Source organism: Daldinia decipiens (assembly GCF_022478715.1).
Source record: "Daldinia decipiens strain CBS 113046 unplaced genomic scaffold F4813scaffold_35, whole genome shotgun sequence".
Classification (NCBI taxonomy): domain Eukaryota; kingdom Fungi; phylum Ascomycota; class Sordariomycetes; order Xylariales; family Hypoxylaceae; genus Daldinia; species Daldinia decipiens.
In genome coordinates, this window is record NW_026054578.1 from 22,942 (window position 1) to 48,804 (window position 25,863).

A 25,863-nucleotide genomic window follows, 5' to 3' on the forward strand; every position below is an offset into this window, starting at 1 on the left:
GAAGCTAGCTACATGAGTACCTAACGTATAACAAGGTTGTTGGTTCTAATTTGATAGAATAATACTCTAAGTCTATACCCTCTTAGATCAGATCACTGCCTAGCGAATATTATAACAATAATACTCTAGAACCCGCGGACCCATATGGTTTTATAGACGGGGGCGGTGTCTAAGAAATAATGAGTAATGAGGATGCGGGCGCACTTAGTATACTATAGATAGTTATACAGCCAGAAAAGAAAGAAGCTTCGCCAGGTTAAGTTCTAGTTAAGCTCTAGGCTCGGAACAATCCTCTTAGCTCCTTGACTTACTGCGTGCAAAGATCTACGCGGTACTTTGGGTGTTGATATATCCTCCCCCTTTTATCTACGCAAAGACACTAAGAAACTAACTCGCCGGATAGAACAGCCACTCTCGACAGCTCAACCTAGACCATTTCCCTTCGGCTCGGAATGGACATGAGCATCCCGGTTTATTACTAATTGCATCTCTCACCTTTAAATACTACATGGGTTTAGACATGGATTCGAACGTTTATACCTATATAACATATTCGTTAATATTTCAGGCACATACATTAATACTTTATACCATTTATTCCCAAGTCAAATTAGTTACTGGCTCTCTTCAACAGGCTTAACACAATATCTCCTTCATTTATACTCCTACTACTTCCTCAAGACTGCAGCATACAAACCATTTTTAAGCTCATCGACAATTACTTTTTCCAATCCAATTTAGACATGGTCCGGTTGTTCCTCATAGATCCAATTACTTATTCAAACGTCTAAATTGCCTGTACTTGTATCACATAGACCCCAGTGTTGCATCACAATAGTCCCCTTTTGGTAACTAATAAATGACTCTGGACACCCCTGATGGTTAGCCTGATCTATGATGCAACAGAACCCATTGTTGTAGTAGGCATTGGGTGTCGTTTCCCCGGTAGCGCCACATCTCCTTCAGAGCTATGGCAGATGCTCTGCCGTGGAGAAAGTGCCTGGTCTGAAATTCCCAAAGACCGTCTTAATGTCTCTAGTTACTTCCATCCAAGCGGAAACTGAGAAGGCAGTGTATGTACTCCTTCGGAATCCCGTGGTATAATAGTGGCTAAACTTCTGGTCTAGATTCCTTTCACAGCCGGCCATTTCCTGACCCAAGATGTCGGCGCGTCTGACAGCTCGGTAAGCCCTGACTTATATGATTCAAAGAACAGAGCCTTGCTACTATTTGCAGTTCTTTTCAATCCTAGCCGATGAAGCTAAGGCGATAGATCCGCAACAACGAATGCTTCTCGAGGTTTCCGTAGAAGCTCTAGACAGCGGTATAGATGCCAAAATCCCTTCCCGTTTAATACTATGTTAATATGTGCTTTTAGCCGGAGTTGACCGCACGGCTTTAAAGAAGAGCGATACGGGAGTTTGGATTGGCTCCTTCGTGAAAGGTGTGTATGCATGAGATGAACATCGTCCGATATCTTTGACGCTTCGCTCTAATAGTATTATAGATTATGAGCAGATTGTTTTGCGTGACCCCGATAACTCCCCTAAATATGGTGCGACCGGCAATGGGATAGCGATCATGTCGAATCGCATTTCATTCTTCTTAGACATCAACGGCCCAAGCATGACCATCGACACAGGATGCAGTGCTAGCTTAGTTTGTGCTCACAATGCTTGTCAAAGCCTTCGTAACGGAGAGATCGATATTGTAAGTTTATACGACCGTAGCATGCCGACGAGAAACCACTCACATCCGTCTCAAATTCATCACATATTATCCCGTACGAATAATTCAGACGCACTGCTAACGACCTTGTTAGGGGCTCGCTGGCGGTGCCGGGTTAATCCTGACGCCTAATATTATGATGCTTATGACAGCGCTAAACTTCTTGAGCCCGGATGGTAAATACTACACGTTTGATGCACGTGCTAATGACTCCGGGGTGAAGGAATTGGTATCGTGGTATTGAAGCGTCTCTCAGATGCTATACGAGACAACGATAACATCCATGCCATAATTCGAGGTTCTAATGTTAACTGAGACGGGCGCACACCTGGTACGTATATTATTAGGTCTAATAGGGATACCGCTAATTTCATCGTAAGGTATTACTCTACCCAGTGCGGAAGCTCAGCTTCGTAATATAAGAACCGTGTATAAGAGAGCCGGTCTCCCTGTCGACAACACGGCCTATGTCGAATGTCACGGCACCGGTACACAGGCTGGCTATTGGAGAGAGTTGAAAGCAATTTCAGACGTGTTTTGTGCAGAGCGTAGTTCCGACAACCCTATATACGTTGGTTTAGTCAAGACAAACATTGGTCACCTCAAAGGATGCGCCGGAATTGCCGGGTTGGTTAAAGGGATCCTCACCATTGAGAATGGAATGATTCCGCAGCATCTCAACTTCGAGGCACCTGGAAATCTAGCTATTGACTTTAACGCCTGGAAAGTTAAGGCAAGGAAATATACCAAATCACAGATACGTTCTTGACTAATATTATACAGGTTCCGATCGGCAATAATACTCCCTGGACGACCGAAGGACTCAGGCGTGCGAGCGTCAACTGTTTTGGTTTTGGTGGAACGTAAGTAACTTCAACACCTATAATATCAGTCTATTGAGACTTGTTTTTGCTTCAGTGCTAAGTGCTTGTTGCTATTATCTCCTAGGGGCTACCCGCTCTTCGGAATATTACATACTTGATTCCACAATAATTTGCTAACTTGAGTACTAGAAACGCACATGTTATCCTCGATGACGCTGCTCACTACCTGGCTCAAAGGGGGCTCTCGGCACACCGCAATACCACACTTCGTGATAGCACTCGGAACCTGCCAAACCTCAGCACCACGACGCACCAGTGGGCTAGATCAGTGCAGGGGATGCCAATTCCTACCCGCGATTCGAAGACACATCTCTTCATTTTTTCGGCGCATGAACAGAAGGTATTAACTCAAATGCTCAAAGACTACGCGTCTTACACCGGAAGGCAACTTAAATCCTCGCCTGGAAATATTATGGAAGATTTTGCATACACTCTCGGTTGCCGGCGGACACAATTACAATGGAGAGCACCAGTCGTTGCGCGATCACCCGAAGAGCTCGTTCAAAAATTAGTTAACTTACCAATTGGCGATCTTATTAGGGCACCGGGGGACGGAAGCTCTATCAGATCAGCCCTCTATCAGATCAGCCTTTGTATTTGGTGGACAAGGAGCACGATGGTTTTCTATGGGTAGAGAGCTTCTCGGATTTGACGCCTTCTTGCAATCGATCGAGGAAGCAAGCTTATATCTGCAGACCAAGCCGAACGCTCCTTTTAGCCATCTTGCAGAGCTTCTCAGGGATGAAAGCCACTCCCTGGTCAACCAACCCGAGATTTCCCAGCCAGCAACTACAGCAATACAAATGGCCATTGTAGACCTGTTGACGAAATATTTTGGAGTTAGCCCAAACTATGTCTGTGGTCATTCTTCTGGCGAGATTGCAGCAACTTACACTCTGGGGGCTCTCTCACGGGAGGACGCCTGGGAATTGGCCTTTCACCGGGGACGCTGTGCTGAAGCTATGCTGACTTCTAAGAACGAAGAATATCTGAATGGCAGCATGCTTGTTGTTGGCCTACCAGCTTCCGAAGTACGGAAGTATGTGGACCTAATCGGCAATGATAAAGTGGTGGCTTGTATTAATAGTCCAGCTTCTATGACATTGTCTGGTGACGAAAGTGCAATTAAAGAGCTCCAGGGAACTTTCCAGGACACAGGTATCTTCAATCGACTTCTCGTTGTAGATATCGCATACCATTCGCACCACATGAAGCGTTGCGAAAACGCATATCTCCAATCGATCGCGCACATCAAACCGAAGAAGCCGAGGAATGGGACGATCACGCATCCTCACAATTTAAGAGGACTCGTTACGCCGAGTGACATCCGAGTAGGAACTAACTCCGTGTCTCTCAGCAACGACGTTCCCCATCATGTATCCATCCGTTACTGCACGCCATTAGTTGGGCCTGGATCAGAGGCTCTCGGCCGGCGGGAGGAAGACGCCTCCCACCTCTCCCTAAGCATTTTCTTTCTCTCTATCGCTCCCTATATTTCGTTACCTTAAATTATAAATTATAACAAAACCCAAAAATAAGTCAAATAGACAATGCCTGACGGCAAATCGCGCGATAAAGCGCCTCGAACACTATGCCTGACAGCTAATCCGCAATGGAATAGTGCCTACGGCTAGAACAGGCTTTATATCTGAAAAGGCGTGATACGGAACGGTTTAAAAAGCGAATTAACGGCGCCTTAGTGGGCGACCTTCGAATACCAATATTATACTGAACACGAGCTTACCCGGAGGAGCTAACGAGAGCGGCTAGAGCATTATCATGTGTGCTTCTAGGGTTAGATTTGCAGGATATTAGGAACCAATATTGCGTGTATATAAATAGATACTTTGTATATAGCTTTAGATAGCTTTGCACGCCGTATACCCTTAGGGAGGTCTGCGAGGGCTGGTCCTTCCCCCTCGCCCCGGCGTTAAATATACCAGCCAACCAACCAACAACGCCATGAGTTGGGAGGGACTTTTCTCCAGAGTATTGGGTGAGGAATATGGTGTCTCCGGTCCTTTTTGCCGAAGCCATGCATCGGATGTTGAGCGTCAAAAGTAGTGACAAGCCAATATTCATTTTAGAAGTTGTATCACATTCATCACTCCAAGGCCCTATAAGGCAAATCCTTGATGCCGAGGAAAAGCTTAGGCAACGGCCGGTTTATGCATTCGTGCTTCACAGAGGCAAAGACGCGGCTACGACTTTACTGGAAGCCGCTGGGAAGCTTTGGGGCAATGGGTTTGACGTCGCCATGCCCTGGGTGGTTATGAGGAATGTGCAGACTGAGCGACCTAGGCTACTCGTCGATCTCCCAAAGTACCCTTGGAATCACAACAAGGTATATTGGCACGAGTAACACTTGTCGCTAGCCAATCGTTTCCAGGTTCATGGAAGATATGATCTCATCGGGTGACCAACAGCTGATTCTATTCCGTTTCAAACCCGATGGCGTGGCTTCTCCCGCGTCTCAGAGAACCCGTGGATCTTGGACCACCAAGTGCAGAGAACAATAATATATCCGGCCGCTGATATGGCTACTATGGTATTCGAAGCTGCTAAGCAACTGGCTTCAGAGCAGGTTTCAGGCTACCAGATCACCAAGTTCAAATTTCAGAAAGCCATGATTGTCCCGGATACTCCACATGGGTTAGAATATGCTTTGAACCTTAACAAAAGGGACAATCAAATGGCTGTAGCTCCTATCGGGAATTCCGATTCTCCCTCATTAGCCATGCCTTCAGCCTCTTTCGAGTTCTCTATATACTCCAAACAACTCGACAAGCCTTGGGAGGAGCACGGCAGTGGGTATGTAACAATTCATTACCATACAACTCCTAAGGAGGTCAACAGGTATTATCAGGCGTACCTCGACGCAAAGAAGGAGTGCGTTGACCCCGTTAATCCAAGACAGCTTTATGAGAGCCTAGATATTATTGGCATGAACTATGGTCGGCTATTCCAGAATATCGAGTCTCCCCATAGATGGGACGGTGTTTGTGTCGGCACTATTCGTATTCCGGACACAAAATCTGTCATGCCTGCAAAGTTTGAGTATCCGCATATTATTCACCCGAAGACACTAGATTCGGTCTTCCAAACCGCCTTAAGTTTTGGAAATGGTCCGATGGTTTTCTCTTTCCTTGGAAATCTCTATCTATCGGCTAACTCTCCCATGCTCTCAGGGGCCGGTAAACAACTTGCTGCTCATACCTGCGCAAAACTTAACGGACGGCTTAGTGCATCTGCATTCTTTGTTGTTTCGGACCAGTCTTGGTTGGAAACATCTGGTGCTAATCCACTCATGATAATTGAGGATATGACTTTTACCGCCTTGGACCGAAGTGCGACACAAGAGCTCGGTTTCCTCCCGAATCATCGTAGTCTCTGTTCCGAGATTATTTGGGAGGAATTCAACATTTCGGAAAACTCTAACGAGCAGCATATTGAGCTGACTGACAACCTACTTATCCTTATTCCTGTAGATGCTAGTCCAAATATCAGTGGGCTTGAAGCTGAACTCTCTAAGAACCTGAACTGCCAGTTCCGAACATTAAGTAGCATCAAGGAGAATGAGATACTTCCAAGATACTGTATTTCCATCTTGGAAGCCGACGGACAAGCACTACTTTGGAAATGGACAGAACAAGAATTCCTTGCATTCTAGAATGTAGCTTCCGCTATGAAAGGGATTTTCTGGATCACTCGTGCTTCACAGCTCGAGGTTAAGAACCCGCAATCTAGTCTAACGCAGGCTTTAGGAAGGACTATACAATCAGAGTATCCTAAGAAGAAATTAGCCACATTTGATGTCGGCATCGATCTAAATTTCTCCTCTACCATAGTAATATCATTCACTCAGACACTCTTAAGACTGATCGCGCGATCTTTCTTTAAACCCCAGATTGTAGGGCCTATTGAAACGGAATATATCGAACGTAATAGGAAAATCATGGTACCAAGGCTGATTCCCGTGAACTCGCTGAATTCTATGATTGAGCGTGGCTCTGCACCAGCAGAGCCAGACCAACAGACGATGCCTAATCCGCACGAAAGGCCCCTCAAGCTTGAGGTTGGACAGGTAGGCGACACGGGAGGCTTGTACTGGGGCGATGACCCTGACGCCAACCTTCTGTCTCCGGATGATGCAAGAGTCCGAGTGATTACAACTACACTTGGCGATCTGGACCGCGAAATTATGCATGGGCGCGTGGAGAAGGGCGACCTGGGGACAGATGTATACGGTGTAGTTGACCAGATTGGAGAGAACGTTACGAGCGTTTCTCCGAGTGACTACGTTGTGGGGATTGCCCGTGGATCTCTACGAGACTTCGTTACATGTCATCATCGACTCCTGTATAGAGTACCGAACTACCAATCTGAACTTCAACCTATCTATCTACCCACAAGCTTCTCTATTGCTAGATATGCGCTTGGTAAGCTCAAGAGTGGGCATACTATCCTAATTCATGCTGGCGCGGGGACATTCGGCCAAACTGCGATTCAGCGTGCCAAATCTGTAGGAGCCGTGGTTTTCACCAGCGCAGAGACCGACCATGAGCGTGGCCTTCTTAGCCATGTTTGGGGACTCGGGGAAGAGTACATCCTCGACGCCAGAACAGAAGCTTTTGCTGATACGGTAATGCGTTTAACGGACAATCAAGGCGTAGACTTGATCTACGACCTAGTTGCAAGAAGCCGAGATTTGAATATCAGATGTGTTAAAGAAGGTGGGCTCTCTTAGTAAAATAAACGGCAAGGAGATCTATTCGCTAATTGTTTTTATAGGTGGCCGTGTGATTGGTTTCGCTGACAAACCCGATCGTAACGATGTGACGACGCGCGAAACTGATGTTATCGGCAAGACATTTAGCTGTATAATCATATATGTGTCACATCTCATTAAATACCAACCAGACCGCCTTGGTGATGCTTTGGCATCCATTTACCCCAAACTCTTATCCTGGCAGTTTAGGAGCTGGAATCAAGCTTTGCAAGATGTATACGACTACTCGGACCTGGCGGCTGCTTTCGCAGCATTGGATTCAGACACAGTAGGCGCCCATATCTATTGCTGGCGACACACATCGAAACCTATTCCAATCATCCCACGAACTCCCTCTTCTATGAGCTCCTACTTACGCGGAGGTGCCACTTACGTCCTGTCTGGTGGACTCGGTGGGCTCGGCATAGAGGTTGCTAAGTTGCTGGTGGCCAATGGTACTAAGAACATCGCGTTCTTAGGACGATCCGGCGCGACGAACGACCTGGCTAAATCTTGCGTTAACCTTCTCCACACGAAGCGGGTCAATGTGAGAGTTTTCAAGGTGGGCATCTGTAATACCGAAACCCTTAGAAAGACTGTAAGCGAGATTTAGCAATCTATGCCTCCCGTGAAAGGTATATTCCATTGTGCGGCAGTACTGCGCGACTCGGTCTTCGAAACTATGAAGTACGAAGACTGGAAATTGGCAACAAAGCCTAAGACAGTAGGTTCCTGGAACCTCCACCAGGCCTTTGGCAACGATCTAGACTTTTTCATATTCCTGTCTAGCTCAGCTGATATTATCGGAAATCGCGCACAAGCGAACTACGCAGCGGGCAATGCGTTCCAGGACTCGCTTGCTAGACATATTAAGACAACAAGTGAGGGCAAAGTGAACGCTGTATCGATTGATCTAGGCCCAGTCCTTGAAGCAGGAATGCTTGCTGACGATCATGAGACGCTGGATAAGCTCAAAGCCAGCAGGTTCTTTGGAACCAGACGCGAAGATATCAAATGCATAATCGAGCGAGCAGTAACCGGTTACATGGAGGACGGCCAGAGGATACCAGTGCAAATTGTTACAGGAGTTGGAACCGGCGGGTTGATCCTGCAGAATAAACCAGCGGATCCTTACTGGACGCGAACGGCTATGTTCACCCATCTTAACCAGGTGGATATGCCAGAAGGTTCGGAAGAGACTTCAGAAGAAGCCTCGGGCTCCCGGGAAGTAATGCAGAGACTATTAGCGCAGGCAACAGATGCAGAGGAGGCACGATGCATTGCTAGCAAGGGTCTTAGGGAGATGCTTTCGAAGAGCATGAATATGGACTCGGCAGGTGTGGACGAGTCTAGACCCCCCAGCGCTTTCGGTGTTGACACGCTGGTGGTAGGAGTTCGCAACTGGGTCTCTCGAGAGTGTGAGGCTGATGTGAGCATCTTTGAGGTGCTCAGCGAGACCAGCATTGGTGATCTCAGCGCCACAATTGTGCAATAGCGAGAAAAGGAGTAGCAGAGGCCAAAGTGAGTGGTTGTGTGGTAATGCAGTGACATAATGAGGGGTTGATTGTGATTTTGCTTCAAAATGTTCATACTTTGCTACATCGTATATAATACCTGATACGTATATAATGATACTATACATACTTCTCATCTAACTACAGGTACCTATGTATCTTAGATGGATAGTACATGATAATCTGGTGTCAGATGAGAGTTTATTCGCGGATGAAGGTGGTGACGTATAAATGGATGACGACGCGGTCGACGACGATGCTGCAAGATAGATGCGCGTATGGTAACAATACGTGGAGAATTGGATGGCAAGGATATTATGTATGTATATTGCTTAGCGGGGGATGACGAAGTTGGCTTTCAATTTAATGGCACGATTGATAGAAGACAATTTCAGCCCGCGTAATCCTTCTTATGTACCTCCGTACACTGTTGTATGAGGTACCTAAATGTACCTATGTATATATTCAGTTGGTTAGGTAGGTACTTTCTACATTTAGGTCTGCATAAGTACCTATAACACATAAGGCAGGCGCCCTTAATCAAGGCTGTACCTACTTGGCCAAGATTTCCAAGCTTCTCGCTTACGGCTTTCTATTGGACTTTTGAGTGGACCTTCTCACTTAGGCTCACTTAAGGTGGGTTTAATACTACTTCTTGACCCAAGTTTCATTACACATCAGTCTGATTACACATTAACAACCAAAAAAAAAAGCCCATAGGCGATGCGAATTTGCTTGGCGGCTCATCAACAACTCATGATGAATCTCTTTAATTCATCCGCTCCTTTATTTTTGGTTCCTTTTCTCTTTTTATTCCTCGTCGCCTCTTCTAGTCTTCTATTTGTACCTATTAACAATAGAGGCAGAGAGAAGTAGGTTATACCGGCAAGTTGATTGTTCGAGACCTTCGTTATCTTCTCTCTTGACGTTTGACGATTAGCGGCACATCACTCAACCACCAACCACACTTGAGTATATCTGATTGCGTACGCAATATACTCGTATCGGCCTATCGGATATCAACCCCCCTTTTCTTCTCTGTATTATTTAGTTCTTCTGCGTCTGTGTGTATCTCGTCAACTTGTCCACTTGTTAACCGTCAATTGTCTTGAACCGGATCATCGGCGCGTGGCGACCAGTCATAAAACTAGGCCCCAGCTAGCTTCTTACCTAGGCCAACTTGGTGGATCGTACCCTTGGACTGGGCTGCCTGGGGATCTGCCTGGGATCTGTCTGGATCTACCTCTCTGCCTTGATAATATCTTGCGTCCAACTTTTGTCGCTCTCTATCCCTTCTCCCCTCCTAAGCCGGCGTTTCCTTTACTTCAAGTAGTTGTCGTGTCCCTTCGCTATGAGGTTCCTTTCAGCTCTCGCTACCGCGTCCGTCGCGTCTATCGCGGTAGCTACCGACAATACAAATTCCCAGAAAGTCATCCCCGTCAGCTTTGGCAGATCGACGAACAGACAGCCCGCGCTTCATAGACGTGCCGGTACCTATTCGCAAGAACTAAACAACAACTTGACCGGTGGTGGTTACTACGCTCAAGTCACCGTGGGAACACCTCCTCAAACTGTCGACTTGGTTGTCGATACTGGGAGTAGCGATGTTTGGATACTAGATAGCCACGCGAACCTCTGTCGGTCCAAGGCAATGCAGAACTACTACGGATACTGTTTATCCACGTATGATCCTTCTAAGAGTTCGACCTACTCTATAGTTTCTCAAGACGAGTTCAGCATTCGCTATGTTGACGGTTCAGGGGCCGAAGGCGACTACATTCGGGACACCTTCAGCATCGGTGGAGCTGACATCAAAAAATTACAGATGGGCCTAGCCGAGAATTCCACCATCAACTCGGGCCTTTTAGGTATAGGATTTGCTGCTAACGTTGCTGCCCTGACGCCGTATCCAAACATTATGAATTTGTTTGAAGATCAAGATCTGATTGCCATCCAAGCTTATAGCTTGTATCTGGTATGTGGCCCCCCCTTAATTCCCAAGTACGCCAACGGCTTGTGTCGGGTGGTTTAAAGAATACTCTAATAGACTGACCATCATTATAGGACGATCTATACGCAGAGACTGGAACAATCCTATTTGGTGGCTTAGATACTCAGAAATTTATCGGCAAGCTTAAGATCGTCGATATTGAACCGGACCGCACCGGCAATTACTCCTCCTTCACCGTCCCGCTCTCATCTTTAACCACGACCGCCGACAATGGCACGATAACCAATTACACCCAATCTCCTGTCTCAGTCATTCTGGATTCAGGTACTACTTTGACTTATGTTCCCTACACTATGGCGAACCGCATCTTCCGCGCCTTTGGTGCCGTAGACGACACTTCTGGAACTGGACTTGTCTACATCAACTGCGAACACCTGGACAACAAGAATTTTACTTTTGATTTCCAATTCGGCGGCAATGACGGCCCTACCATCCAGGTCCCCATTGATGAGATGATCTTGGATAATGTAAAGCAATACATCAAACTGGGACTGGATGTGCCGTCTCTACCTTTCGATAACATCTGCAGTTTTGGCCTACAGGGGAGTGGGGACTATTATCTGCTGGGTGATACGTTCTTGCGTTCTGCCTACGTAGTCTACGATCTCACCAACAAGAAGATCGGTCTCGCTCAGGCCAATCTTAATAGCACTGAGAGTAAAATTGTGGAGATCACAAAGTCTGGGATTCCCGACGTTAGTGGTGTCGCTTCCCAGGTCATCGCAACGCAGACAGCTGGCAGTGGCAATTCGCCTTCTGGGACCTCTTCAGGTACCCCTGGCAGTGAGACCAGTGAGGGAGCCAGTTCTAGGGTTGTGCCTGCACAGAGCTGGGAGGTTCTAGTTATGGCCAGCATGGCAAGTCTGAGTTGCTTAATGGGTGCTGGGCTAGTCATGTTATAGGCGGGATAATTAAGCACCACAACACGGCAAGGCATACTTTATCTACCTAGGTACAGATGTGCTTAGAGGAACAGAAGTTTGATGAGCGTTGAACCTAGTAGAAGTCATGATACCCTAGAGATATGTAGAAACAGACGGGTTCACGCTGTACCATAGACTTTCTTACATACTCTTAGACGAGTATATTTATTTTTACTCATAACAGTGTTGACGTCGAGATGGCGACTTCCTGTATATACATAATGGGCTTATATACATAATAATGGGTTGGGTGATGAAGTATATATTAATTGACCAGAGCCGTAATGAGGCTCATCCTCTATTCCCACGACTATCGGTGCATACACGTGTTAATGGGTATCTCCCAAATGGTACATTCTCTGGTTATTAGGAGTCCAGGTAGGCATATATAGAACTTTTCATTCGGTAAACAATAGGTAATATTGAACGTAAAATAAACTTGTTGATGTTAACACCAAGCAACGTGTAGCGGACAATCGGGAGCAATGGCGTCTATTGATATAGCCATTAATGCCCTTAAAATGAGTTGATACGCCCGACCTAAAACCCGCTCGAGATCAACCTTCATACTTAGTAATACATAGTAATGCACTGAAGAGGAGACCCGACAGCACAGGAACAAAATACGCTAATTCATCTTCTCGTAGCGCTCTCTTGCTTTGTCCTTGGCCTTCGAGACAAAGTCCGAGTAATCATTTTTCGTAGCTCGAGCAGCCTCTTCGGCAGCATCTCCAAGCTTGCCGCCCTCGGCTCCAAGACCCACCCCAGGAGTATAGGCCATGGTTTCGATGATAGCAGTTCGGCCACCCCCTTCGGCTCCGAGACCTTCGCCGGTGCTCCATCCCATCTTGGCCAACAATCCTGCACCTTTGGATACCGCAGGCTTCGCGGGCGGTGTTTCCGCAGCTGGACCTGCATCTTTGGTTGTCTGGGGCTGCTTTCTGGGAAGGTGAGGCTTTGGTTTACTAGGCTGATTGTGCGCCATTCGCCGCTCCTTAGCTCGATCACGGTAGCTAGATACTGGCTCTTTACCTAGCGCCTTCAAGTCTATAGTTGCCTTAGTGATTGCTACATCATTGTCGAGATTAGTCTTGTGCAGATCGCTTATTTGCTCATGTCGGCGGAGCGAAGCCTCGTTCTTAAACTTCCGTCTACAGAGCAGACAACACATTTGATCAAGATCAGCATACGACACGAAGGCTGTTGATGTTGGGGCCGGAGTGCTCAGGACTGCAGGGCCGATAGCATTAGAACCAGTCACGGGCGCCTTAACTTCAACAGGCTCCGCACCATTGCTCGGCTCCTTCGGTCCGTGAAGCTCGGCATGCTTGTTTGCCCACATCTGTAGTTGAGGAGCCATCGCAATGACCTTCTTCCCATTGGGCGCGGCAAGGTCCTTCTCTGCTTTTCTCTTCCTGGAGTCCTTGCCTAATGCTCGATCGGCGTCATCCTTGAGTTGCTCCATATTAGACGGCTTGTCCTCATATAGAGCTTCGTTGAAGATCGTAAGCTCATTAGCATACACTGAAGGGTTCCAATATACCAATCTGAGAGACTGGTTATGGGTTGCCGCGAAAGTGAACTTGCGATCCTCGCCTTGTATCGGATGTAGAACGGGTATAAAGACGCCGGAGTGGATGAATGCAATAGAAGCAGGCTTTGAGGCAACCGTAAACTGAGGGGAAGCATTGTACTTGACCATAGCGGCGCGAGCATCGTCTAGGGTTGAGAATTCGGCAAACCCATAATTACAACTGATATTCGAGTATTTGTCCCGTATCATAAAGACGCGTACCAGCGAGCCAGGCTTGGCGCCCAACCCGCTAGTATTGCCAATTGGAGCTGTACTTTTGAGTTTGTTAGGGGCGTTGGGTGATTGTTTAGGCTCCTCATCCTTAGTCACATAGAGCTTCTTAATGTCATTGGCCAATGTAGTCTCGGTGACAGAAGAAGCTAATTCGCGAATGACGATGAACTGGGATGGTGTTTGTTGTGGACATTCATCGCTTTTACCATCGAGCTTCATATCGGCGGTATTCTCCGCTGATGCCAATAGTTAGCTTTGTCGAGAGCATAGCAATTCTCTTATGGGTGTGGCTTACATGTCCTAGGTGCTTTGCATTGCTTGCAAGTTGCTCGGCGGGAAAAGTTCTCGAAATGACACTGTCGGCCCGAAGTTAGGTAAATTGGGGAGAACGACATGAGCGGGGATTTGCGATTTACCATTGTGCATTTCCAATCGTCAGGATTTGCGATATGCCGCCGTTCTCGACTATATTCTATAGGTATACGAATAGAGGAACCGTGAGGGTTGGTGATGTCAAGAGCAGGGTAGTTTCTCTCGTAGAAGCCGATAGCATCGTCTTCGGACCTAAACTCAGCGAATGCGTACAGCCGACGATTGCCTATTGCGTTTAGTGGCGGTTCAGTATTTGGAAACAAGGAAACCATACCGCTTCTATCATCTGACTTGATACGGATTTCAACAAGGCCGGCAGCTCCCATATCCCGCATGGCAGAATCAATCTACTAAGTATTTAGTATGCCGAAGAAATGGATGAGATGCAGCAGGAATACCTCTTGTGTGCTCATCCTATCAGGGATATCATCTAACTTCAGGGTATGGTAGGGCCGTCCAGATCTAGGCCGGCGGCTATCATGATAATAACTATCCTCACCAGAATCAAAAGGCGAGGAGCCGCCTGAGTTGGCGCGTCGGGGACTTCGATTATAACGTCCTCGAGGATCGTCGTGATCTGTGTAATGTCGACCCCGACCGCGGTCGTACGGGGGCGAATATTCGGGTTCGCGGTCGTAGGGCTCGCCGCTAGCTTTCATGGCGCGATCCAAGTAATTATTGCGATGTTCAGGAGAGGTATCTCGTCGATGAGGTGAATTGTGTCTTCGTCCGACAGGAGAGCGCCGGGTACGGTAGGATTCCTCCCCTCTTGGTCCCTTTGGAGGCGTCCTTCTAGGCGATCTAGAGGATTCTTTTCCTCACAGGGAAGTCAGCGCAAGCTCATTATTCATCTCTACAAGCGATCATCCAGGCTATATCATTTTACCATGCCGCGAACGATAGTGGTGGTCCCTAGGAGCGGGCGATCTACGCCTGTGGTAGTCTCGCTCGTCGCGAGGCCGATGGTCGTAGTCGTCATACATGTCGATGTCGATATCGGCGTTATGCGCCCATCAGACTCAATGATGCGAAGGAAGGTTGGTTATACGCCGAACGCGCGCAATTCATTAAAGTAAATAATGAGATAAGAGGATGAACGGTTATAATCTTGCTGTTGAAGGCAAAAGGTAAAAGTACCTAAATGTCAGATGGTTGTGTTACGTAAGTGCTTAAGGTTACGCGCATAAAGTTCATTCTTTCGGCAAGCAATTGAAGTTAATCTTATCTTGCTTATCTAAACAACCCCAGATTCTAGAACAGATTTCTGAATTACGCAGTAGTTACGGATGACCCTTTCAAAAGTTATGTCCATAGGGCAGCCCTATCGGGCCCGACATGCATAGACCATTCCTAGCGACAACTGCTCACCTATTAAAAACATGTATTATATTTTACCCTATCCTTTTCAACTAAAATATTTCCTTTTAAAATAAACTATAAAATTGTTAAAAATTATAGGTTATAAATAATTATATTAAAAGTTATTTAAAGCTTTTTAACATTTTTAAATCTACTAATTTAATAAAGTATAATTTAAAGTATAAAAGTATTATTTTATATATACATTTGCTTTTAAGTTGCCAGGTGTTAGAAAATCTGGTCAGTGCGTTTCGGGCCTGACAGGGCTGCCCTATGGACATAACTTTTGAAAGGGTCATCCGTACATGCATAGTTACCTCCAAAATAGTAAGAAAATAGTAGAAGCATCAACGCAAACGCAGGTCCAAGTCGATAAACCTCGAAATACACGTAAGTGCAATAGATACTTAGATATTCCAATCTTCCTCGATTTAATCTCTTTTTTCCTCCCTTGCTACCAACCATCGGCTAGGTACCTATACGAAGAAGATGGACCTCGAAACGACTGAACTCAAGGAGGATGCCTGCTACGTCGCACTTACCCACGACTATCTCAATGTGAACAGTGTGATGGATAGGGTTCGTAGCCCTCAAGCAGGTGCAATAGTCATGTTTGCGGGTCAGTCAGTCACACTATACCATCCTGCCGTCTCGCAAGGTAGTCATTATTAATACTTTGAACCTATATCCTCATGCTTTTGTAGGTACTACTCGTGATAATTTTGGTGGGAAGCCAGTGAAGGAGCTCCAATACTCTGCTTACAACCTACTGGCCTTGCGCACCATGCTATCCATATGCAAAGAAATCCATACCGAGTATGGCCTCGTGGCAATAGCCATGGTTCATCGTCTCGGAACCGTGCCTATCGGGGAGGAGAGTATACTCATAGCAGTATCTGCCCCGCATAGACAGGCTGCGTGGCGAGCTGGTGAACGAGCCCTTGAAGACTGCAAAGAACGTGTTGAAGTCTGGAAGAGGGAAGAGTTTGAAGGCGAAGACGGCGTTTGGAGAGCCAATAGGGATGGCGCAAAAGGAACATTTACATCTTGATTCGCTATCCTACGTTTACCTACACCAACATCGAACCTATGTAGCAACCTGAGGTTTGTGGAACCTATCTACAGGGATGCCCTAGGATGGTGTCTTATCTTGTTTGCTGGGAACTTGGTATGGAAACGCATTCAATTCGATTTACACCGTATAATATACAACCCAAAGCCACATATACATAGTATGTATGTGCGGCATACCGGATATTATATATTGGGTTAGGCACCTAAGGCCCCTCCTGCAAGCCCTATATTGAATATTTCCCTAGAACGATGCTCTGAAAATATCGTACCATTGTTACTAACTGAACACATCGAGATTGCCGGTTCTAAATGGGACGAAAATAGCAATTGGTTGTCCCGTTCATTAACCGGTTAAATGGCTGTTGTTGAGCCAAGGAGTAGCAAAGGGGGCCTCGATTCTTGTATGTAATCGAGATGGTGTGTTCAGGAGACACTAGAATGTTATTTTCGTATCTGCTACCTTATGCAGATTTTTTCTGCTTTTTCTCGTAATCTACATAGACAGCAAGAAGAAAAAACCTATTACCTGACTACATACAACCTGCGTTGTATCACGAGATTACATGTACCTAGACACGCGTTGGGTCTGTTGCGGTTTAGATTAATGCAGGCGTGTATGTGACCGGGAACGGAGCATAGAACATCGCGAATCTGAACTGGGTCGGACCGAATCTGCCAAGCCATAAGGTACCTGTGAGGTACATCATATAAGCAGTGCTTACATGTATATACCTAATGTACCTGCTTATGTACATGCAGGTGTAAGTCTGTATGGAAAGACTCTTATCTCTTTCAATGGTAACTCTGATTGGACTTCTAAACCTGCAACTTTTCAACCCAAGGTTGCATGCAGAGTCATAACTAGGGAGTGATCAACCATGGACCATGGTGCAGCACTCTCCAGTCTAGAGCTTTGTGCTGTTGAATATTCTGTCGACTATTCTATCTAGCCTTCATATAATACTGCTATGGAAAACATATCAATCGGCTCGGTCTAGACGTTGCGGCAATGGCAATACATAGAGTAATGGTAATGCATGCAAGCTAGGTACTCAAGCTAGGTACTTAGCTGCACGTTCCAACGCCATGTAGAAATAAGCCTTGCACCCTTTTCAGCTCTTTTCTGGGGTTGGTCTTGGCGCAATCCACCCATGAATTCAAGCTGCTACCTCACGACGAGTCTATAGAGATACATCATATCATATCTCTACAGCTTCCAAGTTCCACTGCACTGGGTAGGGCATCGGCCATAGTATATGCGGCATGCCCGGCACCTTCACCCACTTTGCTATTCTCGTTGGTATGGGCAATGCCCCAAGCACTCGGCCGGGTACGGCTGTTTGTGGCGTCTTCGATACCTCTCTTCCTCGAGCGATTAATGGCTTATAGTCCAAGGTGACGTATCTTACGCGAGACCTACTACCTTCCTTCGACGTTAAAGATAAGAATATGAAACATGGATTTCTCGCTAAAGTTATCTCCCGCATTATGCTAATTGGGCACCTTGCTTGTTGGTTATCACATACTTATCATAAATTTGATAGGGATGGGATGATATGTTTTCTTACAATAACCTGATAATTACCTAGTTAGTATCTCGGTATCCTTCCCTCTCGGTACGTACGAAGCATGTTCTAAGTACACACACAGGGCTTAAAGGGGTAAGGTCTACGGACGGAAACCCGTCTTCTCGATTCTACTTCTGCGGATGGCCCCACTCGGGATAATATGTAATGGCTGAGTATACCACCATGATACAGCTCGTTGCGTTGCGGTTATCCATCCACTTGGGGTTATCCAATTTAGGCAGGTTACCCATGACTACCTAGGGTATATGTATGCATATCCGTCTCCCCCATATGTAACATCCAATCTCGAAAGTAGCAAAAAGCTAGTTCCCCACGCCGGGGCTACCACCCGCCAGGTATCACAGCTCGTGGTCTCACCCAGCCCGGCTTCGACGACAAGGTGGGAGACACGATATCACCTAGGGTCCCACTCAAGTCCTCCTGAGAACATTGGTGGTACATACCTCCTCTCACTTTTGAGCTGATCTACACCGGTATATAAAGTAACATGCGACCTCTATTAGTCTCGGGTCTAGGCTATGCCCTCCGCTCACTTCCCTCTTTTGTTGTGCTACGGTCAGGCTAAATATGAACATTTGTTTCTGACATCATTATAACTCTTCCCAGGGCGGCGACATGGTTTTCAACTTTCGTAAGCGCGCTGTCGCCGAGGAGATTACTCCGGCCAGCACCTCTTCTAGCGAGGCCATAGAGGTCACCGGTGTTGAGGCTCTACATACTCTCAAGGGCTTCGAAGAACAGCACAAGCTTGATCCCAATTTTCCTATTGAGGAGCTCAACGACGTCGATGCGGCTATTGCTTCAGGCGATGCCGAGAAGGGCGTCGAGATTGAGACGGCCCTACTCGAAGAAAACAGTCCTTACCCCGAGGTAGGTCTTTACCCTAGCCGCATACGACCTGCTAAAATATCTAAACGAGTGAAAAGGTGCGCGCTGCAGTAAGGAATTACGATGTCGACTTACCAGCTAATACAATTCGTGCCTGGGTAATCGGCTTGATTTTATGTACCGCAGGCTCGGCCGTAAACATGCTCTTTTCCTTGAAGAACCCTACTATACAAATCACCACGTATGTCATCCAGTTGGTCGCGTACCCCATTGGGCTAGGATGGGACTTGATATTCCCCGACCGCCAGTTTAATATATGGGGGTTAAAGTTCAACTTCAAGCCGGGCAAGTTCAATTTCAAGGAGCATGTCATCATCGTCGCCATGTCGAATGTGGGTCTTAAAAAATACGTTCGAGTGGATGGAAGCTAAACCCTGAGTAGGCCGCTTACGGCGGAGGCTTTCTGTATGCCACCGACGTCCTGATCGCTCAGCAGGTCTTCTGTGAGTTGTGCCTCAAAGCACTGACACTATAACATAACTAATACTCAGAGAAAAGATAAGCAACACTTCGGCTGGGGCTTCCAAATCCTATTCGGTGTCACCACGCTTTGCACGGGATACGGTTTGGCCGGATTGGCTAGGCGTTTCCTCGTCTGGCCGGCTGCGATGATATGGCCTTCCGACCTCGTTAACGCTTCGTTGTTCTACGCTCTCCATGATCATTCTCCTTCCGACCCTGCCGAGACGAATGGCTGGAGAATTAGCCGGTATCGATGGTTCATATACGTCATGATAGGCGGGTTCGTATGGTATTGGTTTCCAGGCTGGATTTTTCAAGGGTTATCTTACTTTACGTTCGTATGCTGGGCTGCCCCTAAGAATGTTGTCGTCAACAAGCTCTTTGGGGGTTTGCACGGATATGGTCTCTTACCGACAACTCTAGACTGGACCGTCATTTCTGGATATGCGCTATCTCCACTCATTCCGCCTTTCCACGCCGTGGCCAACGCCGTGGCGGGTGTGGTCATCTTCTTTATTTTTGTCTCTATAGGCCTGCATTTCTCTGGCACATGGTACGCCGACTACTTTGTTGTCCAGTCGTCCAGTGCCTATGATAATACCGGTGCCGTCTACAACGTCTCGAGAATCTTGAACGACGATTTGACCTTCAACGAACAGAAGTACTACGATTATTCCCCCTTATTCCTCTCTACTCAGTTTGCCCTTACCTATGGGATGTCCTTCGCTGCCGTCGCCGCCGTAGTTGTTCATGTTGTTCTATACCATGGGAAGCAAATCGTCTCGCAATTCAAGCTTGCCCGTAGGCAGGAGGATGACATCCACATGAAGCTAATGAGAAAGTACAGGGACGCCGAGGATTGGTGGTACCTTGCCCTCTTTGCTATAATGATTGGTTTGTCATTTGTTGTGTGCTGTGCTTGGCCTACAGGATTTCCTGCCTGGGCTTATGTCGTCTGTATCTTAATCCCATTGGTATGGACAATCCCGATAGGCATCATTCAGGCCATCACAAATATTCAGCTCGGGCTGAACGTCTTAACCGAATTTGTCATTGGATACATGTTGCCCGGTCACCCTCTAGCCATGATGATGTTCAAAAACTATGGCTACATCTGCATGCAACAAGCCCTTGTAAGTAGTAGACTTCCGAAGTTTATTTTCGACTCACTTAGCCATGTCCAGCAAATTTCAGATGCTAACTCTAGGCTATAGTACTTTGCCCAAGATCTCAAGCTCGGTCACTATATGAAAGTGCCTCCCCGCGCTATGTTCTGGTCACAGCTAGCAGCTTCCCTATGGTCAGCCGTCGTCCAGATCGCCGTCATGAACTGGGCTCTAGGAACTATCCCAGATATCTGCTCTGACGACCAGCCTGATAACTATGTGTGTCCTAACGGCAGAGTTTTCTATACTGCATCCATTATATGGGGTGCTATCGGCCCTGCGCGCAGTAAGTAAATTTCAACGTCGTATAATTCTCTAAACATCCAGCCGTCATCGTCCTACGAGCAAAAATACTAATGCGTCCTATAGTGTTTAGTGGCAATGCCATTTATGCGTCGCTGCAATGGTTCTGGCTCGTCGGCGCCATTACTCCTATAATTACCTGGTTCTTGGCCCGTCGCGCTCCTAAGTCGATATTCCGATTTATAAACATGCCGCTTATTTTTGGAGGTTCCGGTTGGATTCCACCTGCCTCGACATACACATATCTCTGCTGGGGTACAGTCGGCTTCGTATTCAATTACTACATTAAGCGAAGGTGGAATGGCTGGTGGATGCAGTATAATTATATCACGTCGGCAGGTTTAGACGTGGGCCTAGCGGTTTCGACTATTATAATCTTCTTCACGCTATATCTCACCTCTGCTAAGCTACCTAAGTGGTACGGGAATTATGATGTATTTGATACACTTGACCAGACCGGCTTGGCAATCAAGAGCTTTGTTGCCGATGGAGAAACATTTGGGCCGGAGACCTGGGCGTAACCCACACGTATTAGTATTTAGCGTATTTATATTATAATAATTTATTTAATGATGACCATATCTTTTTGGATTTCTTAGACCCGAAATCTGATAAAGGAGCCATGAGGTAGAACCCCTAAACATAAGAGGCTAATGATTTAAAGACCAAACCTGGCCAGTATGTGGTGGCATAAGAGATTTGTATTCAGGAGCTATGAGGATATCACCATGAACTATTAAGCCATGAGGTATACGAGCAAGCGCAAAGCTCAGAGTCTAAGGGACGTAAATGTGGCAAGTCTGCTTCACGTTATCAGCATCCCGTCAACCCCGACAACACTGCCATTCATATATCTAGCCTCATCACTCATCAAGAAAGCAGAAACCTAAATGATCTACTGTCAGTTTTCGTAACTCTTTAGCACAGTATTGTAATATCAAGTACTTACGCCTGCAATATCCTCCGGCGTACCCATCCTTCCTAGAGCATTACCCTGCTCCATACGTTGTCTTGCTTCGGGCGTTCCCCTAACGATTCCCGCATTGGTCGGGGTATTAATGTATCCCGGTGCGAGAATATTCACCCGGATGCCTTTTGGTCCTAGTTCAAGCGCCATGCACTTGCTGAAGCCGATGACACCGAACTTGGTCGCGCAGTACACGGCTGTTCCCGCGTCGGGATTCCATCCGGAGATAGAACTTACGTTGACATAACTGCCACCCGGGGCTGTCATGTGCGGGATAGTGGCTTTGGTTACGTTGAACATGCCCTTTAGGTTGACGTTGACGAGCTTGTCGAAATATGCCTCGCTTGTTTCCGTCAGGGACATGGCGATTGGGTTGATGCCGGCGCAGTTGAATACGTGGTCGATGTGCCCGTATTTAGCCACAACCTGGGCTACGCGTTCTTCCACGTCGGCGGACTTGGATACGTCAAGAGTATGAGCAGTATGATGCTCTGAATTGCTGCCGCCTGAGCATAGCGTAAGGGTCTCAGCCAGTGCAGGCTCGTTGACATCCGTGATAGCAAGGATAGCACCAAGGCTATCTAATTTAATTGCTGTGCCCCGTCTAAAGGACGAATGTAAATGCATGAGCTATAGAGTGGCATCCGAACAAAGTCTAGGTAAGAGATAGATGTGATATAACTTACCCAATACCGCTCGCCGCGCCGGTGAGGAGGATCACTTTACCGGAAAGATTCCAAGACATGGTGAGAATGTAGTATTGGATATAACACGCTATTTCGAAGATGAATTTTAATGTGTCTATTTTCTAACCTAAAGACTTACAAGTCTATTACGCTATAACACTCCCCCACTTTATGTATCGCTCCCCACCCGAGCTCGGAGGACGTCTGCCTCTCGGCGCTATGATACGGAGGACTCGTGTTTATTAGATAGGGGGGTCCTTGGTATCCTATGCATCCTACACTCCGATGATAAACGAGAGTCGGACCAGAGAATTATAATGCTTACATTTAAGTCCAGCCAGTGGCGAGCAAAAGCGAACGGAGGTTTGCTTAATTCCCATTAGCATTAAATCTTATCTTGACGTTACAAACGCATTGCCAAGAGTGGGAGGTGGGAGTTAAGCCACACGACTAATAAAAAGAACAAAAAAGACAATTTCATAGGGAAGTAGAGTTATTGTATTGTTCCTAGGAACTCTTATATATGTTGTCCGACCATATTCCCTTCGCGGCCTGACATGAGCCTGCGAAACTGAAACCGAAACCTATCCCTATTCATCACATACGCATAATTGTATATTTATCCCCCTAGCCTTGTTTGAATTATATAAGCCTGTCGGATGCCGATAGAAAAGCAAAAGTCTATAGGATCGACGGCTCATTCTGCGTAGACAAGTACGAGTAAAACTGACGCCAGGGTATGATATAAGTTGAAAAATGCACCGAACTCCATGCCCGTTTTCAACGCCAAAAATCACTAAAGAGGGAGAGAAGCGTCACTGCAGGAACCTCTTTATTCGTAGAATCGTTCATTCCATTCGTGTTCCAGTAACTCGAGCGGGAGAGGCCACCAGGACATTAAGGGTCCCTCGATGTTGGAGACGTGCTGATGTTGCGACGTCTTCTTAGGGGCTGCCTTCTCGATCCATTCGTGCTCCATTAGCTCCTCCGATGCGGGCCACCACGACATCAGCGGCCCCGAGATATTGGAGATGTAGTGTTCCTCCGGTGCAGCTATGCGGACCTGCTTCGGTCGGGTGTCTAGTTCAGACACGGGCGCCGCGGCATGCGATGTCTCCTCTCCTTGCCTGCCGAGAAAAACGGGAAATTCAAAGCCGTCTTCAAATCTTAGTGGACTCTCCCGGGAATAAGGATCCAGCGAGGATGGTAAGTACACACCTTCGTCGAAGTCGGACTCGCAGTCGCTGAGGACCGGGGTTTCGTTGGTCTCCGATTCGGGTGTCTGTGAACCCGATGGCAAGAACTCTAACGGTGTTGTGTAGCCATCACGGTAGACGTGGTTGACAATAACCTTGTCCTTGTGGCCGTTGCGGTGCAGATGGTTAGCATAGAGCAGATGTGAAAGGTCATCCTCGTTATAGATGGCGACCTGAGGGTCGGTCTTAGTGTCTTGTGGGACAGTGCTGGGTTCGACACGAGCGACGGCCTGAGTGACAGCCAATTGCTCAAGCTGAAAGATATCACCCTGCATGATTGATGATTGTTTTATAGATGCTTTGATCTAATTAATTGATCTGATTGATAGTAGTAGTTGATCTTGGATCTGATGTAGATTGATGGATGTGTAGCTAGATTATCCGCCTAGGCTGATGTCCTATTTTATATACAGAGGCCAAGACTATGTTATACACACATGCCACGATGAGTCGAGTATGTACCTAATAAAAAATCTACAAATTATTCGGCCGTCATACTAGAACCATGCTCGAACTATTAGATCCGAAGTATTCTCGTCTCATCAGACCAAGCCTGATAGCTTGGACAGTCCCGTTACGCCTAGGCGGATAGCTCCATCTGGCGAAAATAAAAATAAAGAGAAAAAAGCGGGTTTACAGTGGCGTGTCCTTGAATCACTATGCTATTGATAATCGTATGATCAGGGGTCAGCCAGTCGAGCCAGCTGAGCCCTGCTACCTGTTAGAAACTTGCGACCCGGCTTCACCCGACCCAGGTCTTAATAGAGAATTTTCTGAAGCTACGGGATGAATCCTGGTTTTACAATAGACGACAATAGAAAATAATAGAGAGAATATACTTTTTTTTTTCTTTCTCAATTACCCTGACTACCAAGAGGATGACTGGTGTTTAATTCTCGCTGTCCACATATTTCCACTACAACTACAATTTTTTTTTCTTATTTTGCCCGACCAGCAACACCGGTTGAGACTACCTAAGATCTTAGATCTTAAATCCAGATCGCGTTTCGCCGTCTTCAGTTGCACATGTCATAGACAGACTCATTTCATCTACCTACTTCTCCATTACCTCTTATGTATACCCATCGCATTAGTATTCTTCTTCTTCTTTTATTGCATGCCTTCTTTAGTCATACAAGAAGTTCTGTTCACAAACGCATTAAAAAGGTGTTATCGGTTTTGCATTAATACGATATCGCAAACTCACCCGAACTTCCTGAAGAACTTCCTCCCGTACAATCTCGAAGTCCCTATTAGCATCCACTCTGGTTATCTGCATGCCCGACTCTTCAAGGGCGACGAGCATTGCTTCGCTCTCCTCGATGGAACGCGTAATTCTCTCCCGCGCTCTCACCTCATTTGCGTCGTCCGGCCGCCCTGATGCCGAGGCCCGTCCAAGCACGCGTGCAAGCGAGACCTCGGGGGGACAGGTTAAGTAGAGTACGCAACAGGCCCGCGGCATCTGCGCTACCCATTCCCTAACATGCTGTTCTTGGCGCGGAAAGCCGTCCACGAGCCAGGGATTCTATCCTCGTAACGAATCAAGTCACCATAGGATAGGTGAGTTAGACTGGAAAATGTCGTATTAAGAAATTTTGAATGTGTACCTTTCCCTGTACCAGGCGCTCCCAATATGAAGATGATAAGCGGTTGAGTAGAAAGACGTGATCTGTATAAGCCCGTTGATGCTTCCCGCACTACACTTGGGAATCGATGGCCTGTTATACCTCTACTACTGCCCCAACCAACTAGGTGAAAAGATAGAATGCTGCCGAGGTTGATTCTTGAAAGCAAGCGTCGAATCGCTGTTGCAAACGCTTTGAGCATTTTGATTATCTTCGAATGAAGTCATTAACCTATACTATATCGGGAGAACGCGCCAGGGGCCAGCCATTGTCTACATTTATACAGGCAACGATTGCCTTGGTGATTAAAAAGGACTTACTATTATTTGAGAAGGTCGTTATTTGAAACTATTGTGTTATTCGAGAATGGAAGTTGTGTATGGTCTTGTGTCAGGTGCTTGAGGTGAAATCTAGCGGTTTTATACTTATTCTATAGAGCTGTGTTATCTGTGTGCCATACTCGCAGAATGCATGGATGTTT

At 46.7% G+C, this 25,863-nt stretch overlaps 9 protein-coding genes across 9 annotated transcripts; 4 read left to right on the forward strand and 5 right to left on the reverse strand.

Moving 5' to 3' along the window:
- Window positions 1–878: 878 nt before the first annotated feature.
- F4813DRAFT_382482 (ketoacyl-synt-domain-containing protein) lies at window positions 879–8,875 on the forward strand (the record flags this gene model as incomplete). The annotated part of the gene is made up of 26 exons (XM_049245808.1): window positions 879–1,038; window positions 1,069–1,073; window positions 1,128–1,184; window positions 1,237–1,324; window positions 1,379–1,444; window positions 1,508–1,710; window positions 1,823–1,945; window positions 1,975–2,026; window positions 2,109–2,461; window positions 2,512–2,591; window positions 2,742–3,123; window positions 3,185–3,988; window positions 4,603–4,672; window positions 4,703–4,856; window positions 4,890–4,956; window positions 5,002–5,027; window positions 5,124–5,160; window positions 5,194–5,196; window positions 5,233–5,264; window positions 5,295–5,427; window positions 5,458–5,460; window positions 5,500–6,208; window positions 6,290–6,339; window positions 6,370–7,345; window positions 7,404–7,952; window positions 8,016–8,875. The coding sequence occupies 26 exons, from the start codon at window positions 879–881 to the stop codon at window positions 8,873–8,875; spliced, it is 6,042 nt and encodes a 2,013-aa protein (XP_049096595.1).
- A 1,055-nt stretch (window positions 8,876–9,930) lies between these two features.
- F4813DRAFT_198381 (aspartic peptidase domain-containing protein) lies at window positions 9,931–12,132 on the forward strand. Its single transcript, XM_049239525.1, has 2 exons — window positions 9,931–10,869; window positions 10,959–12,132. The coding sequence occupies exons 1-2, from the start codon at window positions 10,246–10,248 to the stop codon at window positions 11,805–11,807; spliced, it is 1,473 nt and encodes a 490-aa protein (XP_049096596.1). The 5' UTR covers window positions 9,931–10,245; the 3' UTR covers window positions 11,808–12,132.
- Window positions 12,133–12,149: 17 nt separating this feature from the next.
- On the reverse strand, window positions 12,150–15,270 carry F4813DRAFT_198390 (uncharacterized protein). Its single transcript, XM_049239526.1, has 6 exons — window positions 14,894–15,270; window positions 14,406–14,824; window positions 14,282–14,354; window positions 14,052–14,233; window positions 13,931–13,991; window positions 12,150–13,871 (listed from the first exon to the last, which is right to left on the reverse strand). The coding sequence occupies exons 1-6, from the start codon at window positions 14,988–14,990 to the stop codon at window positions 12,457–12,459; spliced, it is 2,247 nt and encodes a 748-aa protein (XP_049096597.1). The 5' UTR covers window positions 14,991–15,270; the 3' UTR covers window positions 12,150–12,456.
- A 426-nt stretch (window positions 15,271–15,696) lies between these two features.
- On the forward strand, window positions 15,697–17,052 carry F4813DRAFT_369689 (Molybdopterin biosynthesis MoaE). The gene is made up of 2 exons (XM_049244450.1): window positions 15,697–15,985; window positions 16,071–17,052. Exons 1-2 carry the CDS (start codon window positions 15,856–15,858, stop codon window positions 16,415–16,417), a joined length of 477 nt encoding a protein of 158 aa, XP_049096598.1. The 5' UTR covers window positions 15,697–15,855; the 3' UTR covers window positions 16,418–17,052.
- A 1,592-nt stretch (window positions 17,053–18,644) lies between these two features.
- F4813DRAFT_382486 (small oligopeptide transporter) lies at window positions 18,645–21,369 on the forward strand (the record flags this gene model as incomplete). Its single annotated transcript, XM_049245809.1, has 6 exons — window positions 18,645–18,899; window positions 18,956–19,249; window positions 19,300–19,360; window positions 19,416–20,512; window positions 20,594–20,831; window positions 20,915–21,369. The coding sequence occupies 6 exons, from the start codon at window positions 18,645–18,647 to the stop codon at window positions 21,367–21,369; spliced, it is 2,400 nt and encodes a 799-aa protein (XP_049096599.1).
- Window positions 21,370–21,437: 68 nt separating this feature from the next.
- Window positions 21,438–22,539, reverse strand: F4813DRAFT_198495 (3-oxoacyl-reductase). Its single transcript, XM_049239527.1, has 2 exons — window positions 21,798–22,539; window positions 21,438–21,734 (listed from the first exon to the last, which is right to left on the reverse strand). Exons 1-2 carry the CDS (start codon window positions 22,440–22,442, stop codon window positions 21,654–21,656), a joined length of 726 nt encoding a protein of 241 aa, XP_049096600.1. The 5' UTR covers window positions 22,443–22,539; the 3' UTR covers window positions 21,438–21,653.
- Window positions 22,540–22,680: 141 nt separating this feature from the next.
- On the reverse strand, window positions 22,681–24,208 carry F4813DRAFT_369699 (uncharacterized protein). The gene is made up of 2 exons (XM_049244451.1): window positions 22,827–24,208; window positions 22,681–22,733 (listed from the first exon to the last, which is right to left on the reverse strand). Exon 1 carries the CDS (start codon window positions 24,030–24,032, stop codon window positions 23,334–23,336), a length of 699 nt encoding a protein of 232 aa, XP_049096601.1. The 5' UTR covers window positions 24,033–24,208; the 3' UTR covers window positions 22,681–22,733; window positions 22,827–23,333.
- Window positions 24,209–24,671: 463 nt separating this feature from the next.
- On the reverse strand, window positions 24,672–25,822 carry F4813DRAFT_369702 (uncharacterized protein). The gene has a single exon (XM_049244452.1). It carries the CDS (start codon window positions 25,582–25,584, stop codon window positions 25,225–25,227), a length of 360 nt encoding a protein of 119 aa, XP_049096602.1. The 5' UTR covers window positions 25,585–25,822; the 3' UTR covers window positions 24,672–25,224.
- F4813DRAFT_392390 (uncharacterized protein) lies at window positions 24,884–25,219 on the reverse strand (the record flags this gene model as incomplete). Its single annotated transcript, XM_049247273.1, has 2 exons — window positions 24,884–24,901; window positions 24,965–25,219. 2 exons carry the CDS (start codon window positions 25,217–25,219, stop codon window positions 24,884–24,886), a joined length of 273 nt encoding a protein of 90 aa, XP_049096603.1.
- Window positions 25,823–25,863: the final 41 nt, after the last annotated feature.